Raw genomic sequence first — 18,169 nt, forward strand, 5'->3', positions numbered from 1 at the left:
TAGGTAATGTTTAGAATTTCGATTTAAAGCTTTCGTGACTGCAATGATTAATCTTCTTTGGTTCTTTCGGTAAAGTCACGTAGAATGAGAATAAAATAATAAATTGATAAAATAAAATAACACAATAATATTCTCACGACGTTTTGGCCACGACACAAGCGGCCTTCATCAGGTGAAGGGGGCGAGACTGTCTGGTAGGACAGCGCTGGAGTGAGAGAGCCACGTTCAGATCACGGCTTTTAAGCTGTGTGAGAGGAACAAAGAGCCTTGACAAAGGAATTAGCATAAAATTTAGCATTGAAATGGCTGAATGATTAGCTTGTGACTGGTCACAGAAATAGCTATGTTAAAAGTTAAAGCATACACATCCGCAGAGGCACCCATTGTTAAAAGGAATTAGCATAGAATTTAGCATTGAAATAGCTAAGTTAAGGCATACACATCCGCAGAGGCACCCCTTGACAATGGGATTAGCATAGAATTTAGCATTGAAATGGCTGAGTGATTCGCTTGTAACTGCTACAGAAATAGTTACGTTGAAGTCAGAGCATACACATTCACCGAGGCACTTAGTACAAATCAAACAGGAGAATTTAGTATTGAAATAACTAGGCGAATTTAGCATTGAAATAACTGGGTGATTTGCTAGTGACTGGTCACAGAAATGACTACACATCTGAGCTATTCACAGTACTATATAGTGAACCAATAAAAACTAAAATATAAATTACCTTCATGTTATCAATAAACTCTATATTCTCCAATCAGCTAAGCTACCAACCATAAGTCGTTATATAAGAATCCACCCATTTTTTCGCCATATAGCATTGTGATATATAACGACTTATGGTTGGTAGCTTAGCTGATTGGAGAATATAGAGTTTATTGATAACATGAAGGTAATTTATATTTTAGTTTTTATTGGTTCACTATATAGTACTGTGAATAGCTCAGATGTGTAGTCATTTCTGTGACCAGTCACTAGCAAATCACCCAGTTATTTCAATGCTAAATTCGCCTAGTTATTTCAATGCTAAATTCTCCTGTTTGATTTGTACTAAGTGCCTCGGTGAATGTGTATGCTCTGACTTCAACGTAACTATTTCTGTAGCAGTTACAAGCGAATCACTCAGCCATTTCAATGCTAAATTCTATGCTAATCCCATTGTCAAGGGGTGCCTCTGCGGATGTGTATGCCTTAACTTAGCTATTTCAATGCTAAATTCTATGCTAATTCCTTTTAACAATGGGTGCCTCTGCGGATGTGTATGCTTTAACTTTTAACATAGCTATTTCTGTGACCAGTCACAAGCTAATCATTCAGCCATTTCAATGCTAAATTTTATGCTAATTCCTTTGTCAAGGCTCTTTGTTCCTCTCACACAGCTTAAAAGCCGTGATCTGAACGTGGCTCTCTCACTCCAGCGCTGTCCTACCAGACAGTCTCGCCCCCTTCACCTGATGAAGGCCGCTTGTGCTGTGGCCGAAACGTCGTGAGAATATTATTGTGTTATTTTATTTTATCAATTTATCATTTTATTCTCATTCTACGTGACTTTACCGAAAGAACCAAAGAAAATGTTTAGAATGTTATTAATTTTGACCGAGACGCCAGCGTGCAAATGGCAATAGTACGTTGTACATACACTGTTAAGTAGACGGTGCATATTTTTTAAAAATAGCTTATTGTTAATACGATGTAACCTGATGCAGTATATTTCACTGCTGTAATTAAATTTTGTTAAAATGCCTGTCAATAATTTAGAATGAATGCTTGTCTGATTGTGCGTGTGCATGTAACATTTTGTCTGAGGGCTAAACATTGAATAAGTGATGTTAGGACAAAGTGTGTCTGTTTGGAAGTAACCTGTACAGAGAACTCGGGTGAGACCTGTTGTTCTTGTGATACGGGTCAAAGGGTACTTTTGTGTTTCACGAAGCGTCGGCCTCTGAAGTAACTCATCGTCTTTGCAATAGGGAGCACGCTCGGATCATTCATCAGTTACAAGGCATACCACTTAAAAGTTACACGTATAGGGGGAGGTACATTCTCTACAACACGAATTGTAGTTTTGTTACGTGTTGATGTAGATTTTGTCTAACTAGGACTAGAAATGCCCTTTGCTGATTCACGTCTGGATGTTCGTACCTATCGGTTGAAGCAAGCCCCACTGCTGCTGCTGCTGAGACGCTGTGCACCAATGAGGGTCCAAGCATTTTAGGGCCTTCGGCCAGGAAAGTCACAACATTTACGGCACACGAAGGACGCATTCACGCAAGCGGCCCATGCTCCGTTTTCAAGTTTTAAAATGAAACATCTTTGAATCGTGTTGTGTTTTGAATTAGATGATTGTTATTTCTTCATTAAAAGCTTCTTTCAAGCATATTTCGTCTCTAACAGCGACTACAGGGACCACGTGATTGTTAAAAAAAATGTCTTTGATTATAACTATATTTGCCTACAATTCGTATTGTGTAGCTTATTTAGACTATAACTCATTCACTACCCAAACTGTATTGACTTGAAAACATAGGAGCTGATATTTGTAAGCAATGTCTTTGTTATTTATACGTTTGACAAAAAAATATTTGCACAAATTGAACTTGTTCAGATACAAGGTGAATTCACAAGGCTTTGTAAAAAATCCAATATTTCAGAATTTTGCCTTAATGGAGAATATTTTTTTTTAAATGTTGGTAAAAATAAAGATTCAGAAATATATATTGTGCCGTGTCTACAATTTTATTGTAAAGTGGAATTGGTAGAAAAATATATATATTTGTACACGTAGAGGCGTTGTGGTCCATAAGTCTGGTGACACAGAAGTTTAATTTATTAGGTATAGCCCTGTGAGCCATGCGGCTCATAAGTCGGGTGCAACCGCAACAAACATAAGTCTGGTGACACAGAGACGTTGTGGTCCATAAGTCTGGTGACACAGAGACGTTGTGGTCCATAAGTCTGGTGACACAGAGGCGTTGTGGTCCATAAGTCTGGTGACAGAGACGTTGTGGTCCATAAGTCTGGTGACACAGAGGCGTTGTGGTCCATAAGTCTGGTGATACAGAGGCGTTGAGGTCCATAAGTCTGGTGACAGAGGCGTTGTGGTCCATAAGTCTATGGGCTGTGTTGAGTCTATGGCAGTGTTGAGTCCATGGGTAGTGCTGAATCTATGGGCAGTGTTGAGTCTATGGGCAATGTTGAGTCTATGGTAGTGTTGAGTCTATGGTAGTGTTGAGTCTGTGGGTGGTAGTGTTGAGTCTATGGGTGGTAGTGTTGAGTCTATGGTAGTGTTGTGTCTATGGTAGTGTTGAGTCTATGGGTGGTAGTGTTGTGTCTATGGTAGTGTTGAGTCTACAGTGAGGGAAAAAAGTATTTGATCCCCTGCTGATTTTGTACGTTAGCCCCATGACAAAGAAATGATCAGTCTATAATTTTAATGGTAGGTTTATTTGAACAGTGAGAGACAGAATAACAACAAAATCCAGAAAAAACGCTTCGCTACGTGGCCACGAGTGACGGTGAAATATGAAGAAGGGGCGACCCTGAAGCGTGAAGGTCAGGAATCTTCTCCGGGTGCTCCTCCTCCCACGTTTGCAGGCGCCTATCACCGTCATCACAGCATCCCAATGGCAGTATTCTCGACACGAATATCTCGAGACTCAAGGAGGCTATTCTGGACAAATTCATTCGCGTTATTCTTATTATTATTGTAATCCTCATGTGTGTATGTTGAACTTCTTTCGCACAGTACGTAGCAAACCTTGCTATACATCCTAAATAGAAGAGTCATTCTATGCAGAGGCCGGTGCCTGCCAATAAATGTATAATTTCCACCCTCAAGCTCAGATGAGAGCCGTCAAATGTATATTTGACAATGGTGACACTTTGATTTGTGTTTCTGGATAAGGTTAACATATAGGTTGCATTTTGCATTCAAACATGCTTATACAGGAATACAGCTTCTGACCTTCAAGTGTGCATAACGTTAATTTTATTTAAGCCGAGATGCCATTCATTAATGTGAATGGAAATAAGCTCAAATATATGTTTTATGAAAGTATACCACATTGATGAAATGTATGGTGTGCATTATTGAAGGTCTGTGAACTTTCTAACAGTTTTCCCAGGAAGTGAAGAAACTTGTCAAGCATTTCTAAAACACTTTATATAAACAAGGTTAATGTTTTAATGGTATCTGTGAAAGCAGAGGATGGAGCTCTTTTTTCATCAGCGGAGTACGGTGCCCACACTCCTCTTACACAGCAACTCTTTGAGTTATGGATCACGCAGAGATCGTAAAACTCTGCACTCCCGACTTGCAGGGCAGCACTGTGGTGTCTGTAAGAGCATTCATTTTTATCTATGCACGTAGTCTTCAGTCTCGGTGGTGCTTTCCTGGGTAAATATTCTAATGAAATATGGATGATGAACGTTAGCAACTGCTCAATCTGCTGTGTGTGTATATTTACATTTCTGCTCTAATTTGATGCGTGAGAAGGGGAGATCCATTTTTCACTTAATGGGAACCAGTCTCCCCGAAAAAAGACTGCAGTATAGTGGTTGTACAAATATACTTACAGCTTTGTTGAACAGCACCACTCACCTTCATTACAGTGGAGATAACCCATGTATATCAGTTCACCAACATTGATCTGTTGTTCACACATTAATAAGGTTGTGGTTATGGTGGTGGAAACAGAAAAATGCATTTGTGGGGGCTACCGTCCCCCGCCATCACCGAATTGTCGGGGCCGTTGGCCCCCGACTCCCCCGTTAAATTCATACCACTACCACAACTACAACACCCGTTGTATGATTATGCCCGTGGGTACCCGTGTACCTCACGGCGCAGCTCTACTCACGCGGTAACCACCGCCAGCAGCATCGCGTACTTGAATTGTGTAATCTTGTTTCATTTACCTTCGCAGCCGGTCGGAAGCAACTAATTAGGCCGCGCTGCGCAATTCCCGGAACGCGCGGCGTGTGCCGTGAGCGCCGCTGCTCCTGCACGTCCCCGTACTGGCGCGGGCGAAGTGCAACCAGTACCACACAATGCAGAGGCTCACCACACCACGCACGAGTGCATTTAATGATCGAAGGACCCGTACTTTAATTCCCAGGGCGATAGCACGTTGCTGCTGCCCCGGCATGCGTGTCAAGCCCCGAGTGGACTCACCCGTGCGAGCGTAAACACGTGGGTAAAATTACTCACTCACGCGCAAACAAAAGAATCACCGCGGGCAGGCTCGCCACACCACGCACCGCCCCTCCGTACTCACAGAGACAACACGATACGGTTTATACCCTACGGACGGTTTATTCCCCACGAATAAACGAACTAGACTGTGCGTGTCAGTACGGACCAGCAGGACAGGTCTAACCTATCTCGCTACTGCCTGATACTTAATCGACCTGTCTGCCCTCTATTTTCTCTCCCCGTGCTTCCCCAAAGCGTCCCTTTTTATCCTCCTTTCAAAGCCCTCACACCGCCCATCCGCGGTGCATCACGGGTCAGGCCGTTAATTCGCGGTGCATCATGGGTAGGGCCGTTAATCCGCGGTGCATCATGGGTAGGGCCGTTAATTCGCGGTGCCTCATAGGTAGGGCCGTTAATCCACGGTGCATCATGGGTAGAGACGCTAACCCGCGGTGCACCATGGGTAGAGACGCTTAACCCGCGCTGCCCCGCTCCCCACCTGTCTGCTGGTCCGCGTGTGTCCTAGGCATCTCCTCACTGCAGTTCTCAGCGAGTTCTCCATGGTCATTTAATTCTAAGTTAAGCCACGGCGCCGCAGTGCCATTTGGCCTGGGGGGGGGGGGTGCCTGCCAATTCCCTAACCCTGAGAAACCGTGGAGCACCCCCACGAGGGGGCCTCTCGGGTAACAACTCAGGGCAGGTGCCCCCCCCCTCCCCATGAGGCCCTACTTGAGTGTGTGTGTTTAGGTGGGGGGGGGGGCAGGGGAAGTGCTGTGATGGGAGCCAGGTGGCTTCTCGGTCGCAGCAGCACAGCGACTGCCCCGGTTTCGACGGAGCGGCTTCTCTGTTGTGGCACCACAATGGCAATTGTCATCCCGGCCGAGGGGCGCCTGACAGCGAGGGACATCCGTCGCTTCATTACTGAGAACTTCCCCTTCTATCAGAACAATGACAAGAAGCGGGGAAACTCTGTCCGTCGCTGCCTCACGTTTGAAGACTGCTTCGTTAAAGTGCCCAGAAGGCCGGGCCGGCCGGGCAGAAGCAATCACTGGGTCGTGGACCCGGCGGCTGCGAACATCTTTGATGACGGCTCGTATCAGCGCAGGAGGAAGAGGTTCAAACGGTGCGGTGTGGTGTGGGGTGAGTGGGCGAATGACTGGATGGGTAGGTGAGTGGGTAGGTGAGTGGGTGGGTGAGTGGGTGGGTAGGTGAGTGGATGGGTAGGTGTGTGGGCGAATGACAGGGTGGGTAGGTGAGTGGATGGGTAGGTGAGTGGGCGAATGACTGGGTAGGTAGGTGAGTGGATGGGTAGGTGAGTGGGTGGGTAGGTGGGTGGGTAGGTGAGTGAGTGGGTAGGTGAGCGAGTGGGTAGGTGAGTGAGTGGGTAGGTAGGTGAGTGGGTGGGTAGATGAGTGGGTGGGTAGGTGAGTGAGTGGGCGAATGACTGGATGGGTAGATGAGTGGGTGGGTTGGTAGGTGAGTAGGTGGGTAGGTGAGTGGGTGGGTAGGTGAGTGGGTGGATAGGTGAGTGAGTGGGCGAATGACTGGATGGGTAGATGAGTGGGTGGGTGGGTAGGTGAGTGGGCGAATGACTGGATGAGTAGATGAGTGGCTGGGTAGGTGAGTGGGTAAGTGAGTGAAAGGGTGGGTGAATCGGTTGGTGGGTGAGTGGGAGGGTGGGTGTGGATGTGTACTGTGATGCATCTGCCAATTGTCTCAAGTGAGTCAACCCATGGCATCTGGGTCTGTCCCGTGACCTGTCAGCGAACTTGGCCTAAGCTCCGTGGTGATCTCACGGGTGGTCGGGGCATTTAAACTGGAGCATGATGTTTATTTTGCTCCCCATAGAATGTGGAGATTTTACGTGGTAACAACTTCTTTAAACACCACCGAGGCGTCGTTAAGCGTCTCTTTCAAACCGTGATAGTTTGCGAACGGTAGTTTCCCTTATCTCCAGATATATAAAAGGCAAAGTTGTGATTATGTGTGTCTGTTCAAAATGTTTAGCGTACTTCCCGACATGCAACAAACTTTAAATTTGCCATGTGGGTACTTTCCAGACTGTACACCGTGCAAACATTATAAAAATACACTTTTAGCTTCTATTTTAGGGGGGGGGGGGAGCTCAATAATGCATTTATTTTTTGCACGGCAAGTGAGCTGTGACATCAAATCTGTCACGTGACCCGCGCACGTGGAAGCGTAACGCATTGTAGTGTAGCGGTTAGCGTTGTCTGTGTGTCTGTGTGTGTGTCTGTGTGTCTGTGTGTGTCTGTGTGTGTGTCTGTGTGTGTCTGTGTGTGTGTCTGTGTGTGTCTGTGTGTGTCTGTGTGTCTGTGTGTGGCTGTGTGTGTGTCTGTGTGTGTCTGTGTGTGGGGGGGGGAGCGGTAGTGTAGTGGTTAGCGCTACGCTGCGCTACGAACCCGGCGACCCGAGTTCGATTCCCGCTCACGGCCACCACCGGTGACGATTATTTCAACCGGTCCTGGGCCTCCCCTAGGTCGACTCAGCCTCAAACGTGTAAATGTTGTGGTGTGAACATCGGGAGACAAAGGCGGCCGGACGTGGTGAATCCAAGTCCCGGGCGAAGCCGGGTAGTTAAAGCTCGTGCTGTTATATTCACAATCAGATGTTTTTATTTCGACTCGAGGAAAATCGGTGAAATCGGAAGCCAACGATAGGCCCCAGTTGTGGGCCCTTCTTAACCTGGTAACAAAATAATATTCTTAATCAGTGATGTCCTCACCTAAGCGTGTGAGACGAGACGGACGCACAAGACTCTAGTCTCCCTTTGCTGTACATCACTCACAGAGCACCACAGCGCCCCCCCCCCCCCCCCCACCAGATCCACAACAGCGTTCGCCCCGCAAGACTAAGGCAGCTTCTCCCTGCCTCAGCTGGACCATCAACAACGGCAACATTTGTGTCAACAACAGCAGCAACAGCTAACTTGGCGCCTTTATCATTACGTCTTCAGCACGGCAGCAGCAGCAGCACGGAACAACTTCAGGGCATGACTCAGTCGCAACTCGCGTTTAAAATCGTCACGCAAGACGGCTCTCCGCGAGACGTCGCGGGCACACGGCGAGTTACTTTTTTCCCCGAATAAAACTCGGGACAACGTGAATGCGTGGAAACGAGAAACGATGTCGGAACGCAACGGGGCATCGCAAATCGTAAAGATTTTTGCGAGAGCGAGAAAGAAAAGCTTCCTTCTAGACGTCGCCGCCGCGCGCCAACGACGGCACCAGCGCGAGCAGAAGCGCCGTGGGCCAAGCGGCACCGGGGCAGCAAGACGCCTTGCTGGTGGCGGACGCCCGCCCCGCTGACGTCGTCGCCGCTGACGTCGTCGCCGCTGCTGATGACGTCGTCGCCGCTGCAAAGGGGCAAGCGGAGAAACGAGACGTCAGTCGCCATCGCTACGATGAGAGCGATGTACGAGTACCGGGGGGCCTCTTACAACCCTCCGCCTCCTCCTCCATCTCCACCACCACCAACATCACCAACACCACCAACATCAACACCACCAACACCACCAACACCACCACCACCAACACCACCAACACCACCAACACCACCACCAACACCACCAACACCACCACCACCAACACCACCAACACCACCAACACCACCTACACCATCACCACCAACACCACCAACACCACCACGAACACCACCATCACCACCAACACCACCAACACCACCACCAACACCACCACCAACACCACCAACACCACCAACACCACCACCACCAACACCACCACCAACACCACCAACACCACCATCACCACCAACACCACCACCACCAACACCACCAACACCACCACAAACACCCCCAACACCACCACCAACACCACCATCACCACCAACACCACCACCACCAACACCACCAACACCACCACCACCAACACCACCAACACCACCAACCCCACCACCACCAACACCACCACCACCACCAACACCACCAACACCACCATCACCACCAACACCACCAACACCCCCAACACCACCAACACCACCAACACCACGAACACCAACACCACCAACACCACCAACACCACTAACACCACCAACACCACCAACACCACCAACACCACCACCAACACCACCACCGCCACCACCTCCTAGGGGATGGAAGATTTGTTGGAGGTTGTTGTTAGTTGAGACTGAAACCTCTTCCTCACTTGTTCACTCAGCCACTCACCCACCCACCCAATCACTCATTCAGAGAGACGATCCATCACACTACGTTTAAAACTATTTGGGAAATTAAAACGCCGACTGTCACATCATCGACGTCGGGTGCCCGATTGTAACTCCTCTGCGGTGAGCGGTGTACCACCACCACCACCCCCCGCGTGTCAACAACGCTCTTTGCCAAAACAGCAAACCCCTGCCCAGAGTTGCGATGCTGAGAATATTTTTAATGTCAAAGTGTTCTTTTATCTCCGTTTGACCGCAAATTGGTTGACTGCCCTCGATGTGTGCACCTCCGTGAGTCTATGGGAGCCTTTAACATTGAAGTCTATGGGAGCCTTTAACATTGAAGTCTGTGGGAGCCTTTAACATTGAAGTCTATGGGAGCCTTTAACATTGAAGTCTGTGGGAGCCTTTAACATTGAAGTCTGTGGGAGCCTTTAACATTGAAGTCTATGGGAGCCTTTAACATTAAAGTCTGTGGGAGCCTTTAACATTGAAGTCTATGGGAGCCTTTAACATTGAAGTCTATGGGAGCCTGTAACATTGAAGTCTATGGGAGGCTTTTACATTGAAGTCTATGGGAGCCTTTAACATTGAAGTCTGTGGGAGCCTTTAACATTGAAGTCTATGGGAGCCTTTAACATTGAAGTCTGTGGGAGCCTTTAACATTGAAGTCTGTGGGAGCCTTTAACATTGAAGTCTATGGGAGCCTGTAACATTGAAGTCTATGGGAGCCTTTAACATTGAAGTCTATGGGAGCCTTTAACATTGAAGTCTTTGGGAGCCTTTAACATTGAAGTCTGTGGGAGCCTTTAACATTGAAGTCTGTGGGAGCCTTTAACATTGAAGTCTATGGGAGCCTGTAACATTGAAGTCTATGGGAGCCTTTAACATTGAAGTCTATGGGAGCCTTTAACATTGAAGTCTTTGGGAGCCTTTAACATTGAAGTCTATGGGAGACTTTAACATTGAAGTCTATGGGAGCCTTTAACATTGAAGTCTATGGGAGCCTTTAACATTGAAGTCTATGGGAGCCTTTAACATTGAATCCAAACATGAATGGGGCAAGCACTTGGAAACCCGAGCAGCCAATGGAGATTCACGGAGTGGCCAGAAACCCAGTTTTTTTTAAACCCAGGACTTTCCGCGCCGCCGACCTCATTGGGCTGACCAGGGCCATTTGCATCGTCAGGGTGGTCAGACGATCCAAGCCGCCGCCCTCCCGCGTACCTGGCGAGGTAGCTAACAGCTCGTCGTCGTCATCTTCGCCCTCGTCAGCACCGCCGTCACGGCCGCTACCGGCGTTGGGGGCCGATGGCGAGGACGTAGAGGCCTCCTTGCCATCGTCCTGGCCCTCGTCCTCCTCGTCCTCCTCGTCCTCCTCCTCATCCTCCTCCTCGTCCTCCTTGTCCTCGTCCTCCTCCTCCTGCTCGTCCTCCTCCTCGTCCTCCTCCTCGGCCCCCTCCTCGTCCTCCTCCTCGTCCTCCTCACCGTCCGACGCCACTGTGGGGGTGGTTGTGGGGGTGATGGTGGTGGTAGTTAATGGTGGTGGTGGTGGCGGCGGCGGCGGGTGTAGCGGTCTACACCGCGCTACGCCGCGCTACGAACCCGGCCGAACCCGAGTTCGATTCCCGCTCACGTCCACCAACATGCGGTGACGATTATCTGAACCGGTATTGGGCCTCCCCTAGGTCGACTCGGCCTCAAACGAGCACCCGGCGCGGTGTGTTGCGAACATCGCCAGCACCGGGGAGACAAAGGCGGTCGGGCGTGGCGCTGGCCACCCACCCCCTCGTGCGCCGTGCCGGCCTTCACAGGTGCTACTTGCTAACAGCACTTGCCCCTGCGGCCTGTTGAGGCTACACCAGACGTGGGCAAAGTACGGCCCCCGGGCCTTCTAGGGCCCGTTGGGCTTTTTAATCTGGCCCGCCGAACTTGTCCAAATATTATTATTATTAAATTAAATTTGACCTTTCTCCTGTAATGCCCCCGTTTCCCCATTAGACGGCGCTGTTTTCACGATGTTTGATCAGTCACGTTTCGACATGTTTTTGTATTGTTCATGTTCGTGCAATTTGTTAAATTGCCTTGCAAATAAATGCTTTGCTACCTGTTAAAGGCCAAATCCTTTCACGTAATGATTTTTAACACGTCATTTATATTTAGTTCACACAAACACTCCATCCATCTGTTCCTGGCCCGGCCCCTCTGTCAAATTTTAGAATCCACTGTGGCCCGCGAGTCAAAACATTTGCCCACCCCTGGGCTACACGGTGGGGGATCTTCATCTTCGATGGCGGCGGTTGCGGTGCGGCGGCGGTTAACGGCTCGGCGCCGGATCGGAGAGGGATTCCGGCCGACGGGTTTGTTGCCGGCGGCGACTTTGCTCACCTTCGACGGAGAGGTGCGCCCGCAGCTGGCCGGTGTTCAGGTTGTTGGTGGCGAAGCAGGTGTAAGTGTCCGTGTCCTCGCGCCGCAAGTCCACGATGTGAAGGGTGCCGTTCTCGAAGATCTGGAAGCGCTCGCCCTCAACATTCAAGCTCCGGTAGTTCCTGAACCTGGCGGTGCGCGGGAAGGCATGGGGGGGGGGGCAGGCGGGGGGCGTGAACCGTTGAGGTTTGACGGCGATGCCGTCGGGGGTTTTGAGATCCGGGGTCGGCGGCTTCGGGAGACGCGGAGGCGAACGTCCCGCGGGACGTTGGAGCGGCGAGGTTCACGCGGCCCTCCGCCGCGTTGAGTGCCCCTCTCGCTCTCTCGCTCTGAGCCACGTCCGTGTGGCGGCCATCGACAGTCGCCCAACCCCGCCCCGCGCGCGCGAAATTATAAATGTTAGCCTATGGGAGCCTTTAACATTGAAGCCTATGGGAGCCTTTAACATTGAAGTCTATGGGAATCTTTAACATTGAAGTCTATGGGAGCCTTTAACATTGAAGTCTATGGGAGCCTTTAACATTGAAGTCTATGGGAGCCTTTAACATTGAAGTCTACGGGAGCCTTCAACATTGAAGTCTATGGGAGCCTTTAACACTGAAGTCTATGGGAGCCTTTAACATTGAAGTCTATGGGAGCCTTTAACATTGAAGTCTATGGGAGCCTTTAACGTTGAAGTCTATGGGAGCCTTTAACATTGAAGTCTATGGGAGCCTTTAATATTGAAGTCTATGGGAGCCTTTAACATTGAAGTCTATGGGAGTGTTCTATGTTGAACTTCTTTCGCTCCGTACGTAGCCAGCCATGCAAACCCGCTGGCGGCATTCACAAAACAGACTCAGCTCCCGTGCCTCTGATTAGCACGGTTGGCCACGTAGGGTGCGAAAGAAGTTCAGGGCACGTACACATACAGAGAGACCCACGGACACCCAGCTCCACGGAGGCACAGATTAGCACGGTTGGCCACGTAGGGTGCGAAAGAAGTTCAGGGCACGTACAGCCCTCGCGACAGGGAGTGTCGAGGCGCGGTGACGGCGTGCCGAACGAACGAGGAGCCTCTTCGTCGTCAGGGCCGTCGTTTGCGACATGGCCCGGGTAGCTTCTGAAAAACAGCTGCACGGCTCGGTGGGCATCAGGCGGTGAAATAAACAAAAAGAGTCTCCAGCGAGCGGAGAGCGAGAGGAGAGGCGGAGAGGGACGGACGCTCAGGTGCGGCATTCGGTCTCACCACAGGATGGTGGCGGGCGGCCACGCCAACACCGAGCACTCCATGTACACCGCCTCTCCCTCTCTCGCCCTGTACATCCTGTCTGGCTCCGACAGCATCTGCGGGGCGCTGGCTGTGTGAGGCGGTGGTGGGGGGGCAGAGACAGCGCGCGGGCAGAGGTCGCTCCCGAGGGGGGGGGGGGTGGTGGGGTCGCTCCGGGACGTCGGGGGGCTGCCGCGTCCCTCCTACGAGTCGTGGAGGGGGGGGGGGTCGTAGAAGGCGATTCGCACAAAGTGGGTTTTTAAAAAAAATATAAAAAAATCGATTTTCAGAACCCTCTCTCTCTCTCCCTCTCGCCTGCGAGGTTCTGCGGCTCGGAGTGGTGGTTTCTCGCGTTGGCCTCTCGTCACCGTGGCGGTCGCGTGGATTTCTTTCTCCGGGTCCTTCCGGGCGTCTCTCCCCGTGCGCCGCGCTCAGAATCGACGTCGCGCGTTTCAAAGCGTTTGGGCCGCAAAACGAAAAATGTCCACTCGCGCTGACGACGGCGACGGCCCGGTCGCCGGTGAAAAAGCGCCACGTAGCTCGGTGGGGCCCTTACCTGCCGGTCAAACACAAAAACAAAGTTTTTCGCAGTTTTAGTTTTCCTAACGAGGGGACGCCAGCCCGGCCCCCGGGGGTCTTCGTGGGGGGGTCACGCCGGGGTCGCGGGTCGTGAGCGACGACTCCGTTGTTGTCCACCCGGCGGTGGGAGTGAGCTCACCGCGGTGCTTCCCGTCTAGGCGGGTGGCACGTGGTGGGGGTGAAGTGTGGGGCACTTCAAGAGGTTTGGCTGGCGTGGTGGAGGAGTGGGGTCCAACGTGCACCTGCCTAGAGGGGAGCTACCTACAGCCCTCTGTGCAGTGAAGGACCTCCTCCTTATCCTCCTCCCCCTCCTCCTCCTCATCCTCCTCATCCTCCTCCCCCTCCTCCTCATCCTCCTCCTCCTCATCCTCCTCATCCTCCTCTACCTCCTCCCCCTCATCCTCCTCATCCTCCTCCCCCTCCTGCTCCCCCTCCTCATCCTCCTCCCTCCTATTCCTCCTTCCGCCAACAGGGGCACGAGCAAGTACTTGCAGTGCTGCACCTTAACAAACCGCGTACTCAACTGGGCCCTGTACGTGTGTGTGTGATGTCGCAACCGTGCACCTTTCCGTCGTGTGTCCGGAGGTTGCTGCTTTGCTGCATTCGCCAGATTTGAGCTTCTTTGGTACCGTACGTGGCCAGAGATGATAACCGCAGCTGCGGGCGAAAATACAGCAGAGTGTTAGTAGGGTCTCTGTGTGAATAGTGTGTGGGTCTCTCTGTGTGAGTAGTGTGTGGGTCTCTCTGTGTGAGTAGTGTGTGGGTCTCTCTGTGTGAGTAGTCTGTGGGTCTCTGTGTGAGTGTGGGTCTCTGTGTGAGTAGTCTGTGGGTCTCTGTGTGAGTAGTGTGTGGGTCTCTGTGTGAGTAGTGTGTGGGTCTCTCTGTGAGTAGTGTCTGGGTCTCTGTGTGAGTAGTGTGTGGGTCTCTGTGTGAGTAGTGTGTGGGTCTCTGTGTGAGTAGTCTGTGGGTCTCTGTGTGAGTAGTGTGTGGGTCTCTGTGTGAGTAGTGTGTGGGTCTCTCTGTGAGTAGTGTTTGGGTCTCCGTGTGAGTAGTGTGTGGGTCTCTGTGTGAGTAGTGTGTGGGTCTCTGTGTGAGTAGTGCGTGGGTCTCTGTGTGAGTAGTCTGTGGGTCTCTGTGTGAGTAGTGTGTGGGTCTCTGTGTGAGTAGTGTGTGGGTCTCTCTGTGTGAGTAGTGTGTGGGTCTCTGAGTGAGTAGTCTGTGCTTCTCTATGTGAGTAGTGTGTGGGTCTCTGTGTGAGTAGTTTGTGGGTCTCTGTGTGAGTAGTGTGTGGGTCTCTCTGTGAATAGTGACTGGGTCTCTGTGTGAGTAGAGTGTGGGTCTCTCTGTGAGTAGTGTGTGGGTCTCTGAGTGAGTAGTCTGTGCTTCTCTATGTGAGTAGTGTGTGGGTCTCTGTGTGAGTAGTGTGTGGGTCTCTCTGTTAGTAGTGTGTGGGTCTCTGTGTGAGTAGTGTGTGGGTCTCTGTGTGAGTAGTGCGTGGGTCTCTGTGTGAGTAGTCTGTGGGTCTCTGTGTGAGTAGTGTGTGGGTCTCTGTGTGAGTAGTGTGTGGGTCTCTCTGTGTGAGTAGTGTGTGGGTCTCTGAGTGAGTAGTCTGTGCTTCTCTATGTGAGTAGTGTGTGGGTCTCTGTGTGAGTAGTTTGTGGGTCTCTGTGTGAGTAGTGTGTGGGTCTCTCTGTTAGTAGTGCGTGGGTCTCTGTGTGAGTAGTGTGTGGGTCTCTCTGTGTGAGTAGTGTGTGGGTCTCTGAGTGAGTAGTCTGTGCTTCTCTATGTGAGTAGTGTGTGGGTCTCTGTGTGAGTAGTTTGTGGGTCTCTGTGTGAGTAGTGTGTGGGTCTCTCTGTTAGTAGTGCGTGGGTCTCTGTGTGAGTAGTGTGTGGGTCTCTCTGTTAGTAGTGCGTGGCTCTCTGTGTGAGTAGTTTGCGGGTCTCTTTGTTAGTAGTGCGTGGGTCTCTGTGTGAGTAGTCTGTGGGTCTCTCTGTTAGTAGTGTGTGGGTCTCTGTGTGAGTAGTGTGTGGGTCTCTGTGTGAGTAGTCTGTGGGTCTCTATGTGAGTAGTGTGTGGGTCTCTGTGTGAGTAGTGTGTGGGTCTCTGTGTGAGTAGTCTGTGGGTCTCTGTGTGAGTAGTGTGTGGGTCTCTCTGTTAGTAGTGCATGGGTCTCTGAGTGAGTAGTGTGTGTGTCTCTGTGTGAGTAGTGTGTGGGTCTCTCTGTGAGTAGTGTGTGGGTCTCTGTGTGAGTAGTGTGTGGGTCTCTGTGTGAGTAGTGTGAGGGTCTCTGTGTGAGTAGTGTGTGGGTCTCTGTGTGAGTAGTGTGAGGGTCTCTGTGTGAGTAGTGCGTGGGTCTCTGAGTGAGTAGTGTGTGGGTCTCTCTGTGAGTAGTCTGTGGGTCTCTCTGTGAGTAGTGTGAGGGTCTCTGTGTGAGTAGTCTGTGGGTCTCTGTGTGAGTAGTCTGTGGGTCTACTGTGTGAGTAGTATGTGGGTCTCTGTGTGAGTAGTGTGTGGGCCTCTGTGTGAGTAGTCTGTGGGTCTCTGTGTGAGTAGTCTGTGGGTCTCTGTGTGAGTAATCTGTGGGTCTCTATGTGAGTAGTGTGTGGGTCTCTCTGTGAGTAGTGTGTGGGTCTCTGTGTGAGTAGTGTGTGGGTCTCTGTGTGAGTAGTGTGTGGGTCTCTATGTGAGTAGTGTGTGTGTCTCTGTGTGAGTAGTGTGTGGGTCTCTATGTGAGTAGTGTGTGGGTCTCTGTGTGAGTAGTGTGTGGGTCTCTCTGTGAGTAGTGTGTGGGTCTCTGAGTGAGTAGTCTGTGCTTCTCTATGTGAGTAGTGTGCGGGTCTCTGTGTGAGTAGTGTGTGGGTCTCTGTGTGAGTAGTGTGTGGGTCTCTCTGTTAGTAGTGTGTGGGTCTTTGCGTGAGTAGTGTGTGGGTCTCTCTGTTAGTAGTGCGTGGGACTCTGTGTGAGTAGTCTGTGGGTCTCTGTGTGAGTGTGGGTCTCTGTGTGAGTAATCTGTGGGTCTCTCTGTTAGTAGTGTGTGGGTCTCTGTGTGAGTAGTGTGTGGGTCTCTCTATTAGTAGTGCGTGGGTCTCTGTGTGAGTAGTCTGTGGGTCTCTCTGTTAGTAGTGCGTGGGTCTCTGTGTGAGTAGTGTGTGGGTCTCTGTGTGAGTAGTGTGTGGGTCTCTGTGTGAGTAGTGTGAGGGTCTCTGTGTGAGTAGTGCGTGGGTCTCTGTGTGAGTAGTGTGTGGGTCTCTCTGTGAGTAGTGTGATGGTCTCTGTGTGAGTAGTCTGTGGGTCTCTGTGTGAGTAGTCCGTGGGTCTACTGTGTGAGTAGTCTGTGGGTGTCTGTGTGAGTAGTGTGTGGGCCTCTGTGTGCGTAGTCTGTGGGTCTCTGTGTGAGTAGTCTGTGGGTCTCTGTGTGAGTAATCTGTGGGTCTCTATGTGAGTAGTGTGTGGGTCTCTCTGTGAGTAGTGTGTGGGTCTCTGTGTGAGTAGTGTGTGGGTCTCTGTGTGAGTAGTGTGTGGGTCTCTATGTGAGTAGTGTGTGTGTCTCTGTGTGAGTAGTGTGTGGGTCTCTATGTGAGTAGTGTGTGGGTCTCTCTGTGAGTAGTGTGATGGTCTCTGTGTGAGTAGTCTGTGCGTCTCTGTGTGAGTAGTCCGTGGGTCTACTGTGTGAGTAGTGTGTGGGTCTCTGTGTGAGTAGTGTGTGGGTCTCTGTGTGAGTAGTGTGAGGGTCTCTGTGTGAGTAGTGTGTGGGTCTCTGTGTGAGTAGTGTGTGGGTCTCTCTGTGAGTAGTGTGATGGTCTCTGTGTGAGTAGTCTGTGCGTCTCTGTGTGAGTAGTCCGTGGGTCTCTGTGTGAGTGTGGGTCTCTGTGTGAGTAATCTGTGGGTCTCTCTGTTAGTAGTGCGTGGGTCTCTGTGTGAGTAGTGTGTGGGTCTCTCTATTAGTAGTGCGTGGGTCTCTGTGTGAGTAGTCTGTGGGTCTCTCTGTTAGTAGTGCGTGGGTCTCTGTGTGAGTAGTGTGTGGGTCTCTGTGTGAGTAGTGTGTGGGTCTCTGTGTGAGTAGTGTGAGGGTCTCTGTGTGAGTAGTGTGTGGGTCTCTGTGTGAGTGTGGGTCTCTGTGTGAGTAATCTGTGGGTCTCTCTGTTAGTAGTGCGTGGGTCTCTGTGTGAGTAGTGTGTGGGTCTCTCTATTAGTAGTGCGTGGGTCTCTGTGTGAGTAGTCTGTGGGTCTCTCTGTTAGTAGTGCGTGGGTCTCTGTGTGAGTAGTGTGTGGGTCTCTGTGTGAGTAGTGTGTGGGTCTCTGTGTGAGTAGTGTGAGGGTCTCTGTGTGAGTAGTGTGTGGGTCTCTGTGTGAGTAGTGTGTGGGTCTCTCTGTGAGTAGTGTGATGGTCTCTGTGTGAGTAGTCTGTGCGTCTCTGTGTGAGTAGTCCGTGGGTCTACTGTGTGAGTAGTCTGTGGGTGTCTGTGTGAGTAGTGTGTGGGCCTCTGTGTGCGTAGTCTGTGGGTCTCT

At 50.8% G+C, this 18,169-nt stretch overlaps 1 protein-coding gene across 3 annotated transcripts in view; it reads right to left on the bottom strand.

Moving 5' to 3' along the window:
• Nucleotides 1–7,814: 7,814 nt before the first annotated feature.
• LOC142908815 (uncharacterized) overlaps nt 7,815–18,169 on the bottom strand; it is a 32,423-nt gene continuing 22,068 nt past the window's right edge. For all 3 annotated transcript variants that reach the window (XM_076059440.1, XM_076059441.1, XM_076059442.1), the window contains 5 exons: nt 14,224–14,316; nt 13,060–13,171; nt 11,793–11,959; nt 10,632–10,904; nt 7,815–8,577 (listed from right to left, as the gene is read on the bottom strand). In XM_076059440.1, the coding sequence (XP_075915555.1) occupies nt 8,417–8,577; nt 10,632–10,904; nt 11,793–11,959; nt 13,060–13,171; nt 14,224–14,316 (806 nt within the window). In that variant the 3' untranslated portion in view covers nt 7,815–8,416. The remainder of the gene's footprint in view (nt 8,578–10,631; nt 10,905–11,792; nt 11,960–13,059; nt 13,172–14,223; nt 14,317–18,169) is intronic.

This window comes from Petromyzon marinus, unplaced genomic scaffold (assembly GCF_048934315.1).
Source record: "Petromyzon marinus isolate PM22_M1 ecotype Great Lakes invasive population unplaced genomic scaffold, UKy_Petmar_22M1.pri1.0 PM_G_Scaffold_102, whole genome shotgun sequence".
Lineage (NCBI taxonomy): Eukaryota > Metazoa > Chordata > Hyperoartia > Petromyzontiformes > Petromyzontidae > Petromyzon > Petromyzon marinus.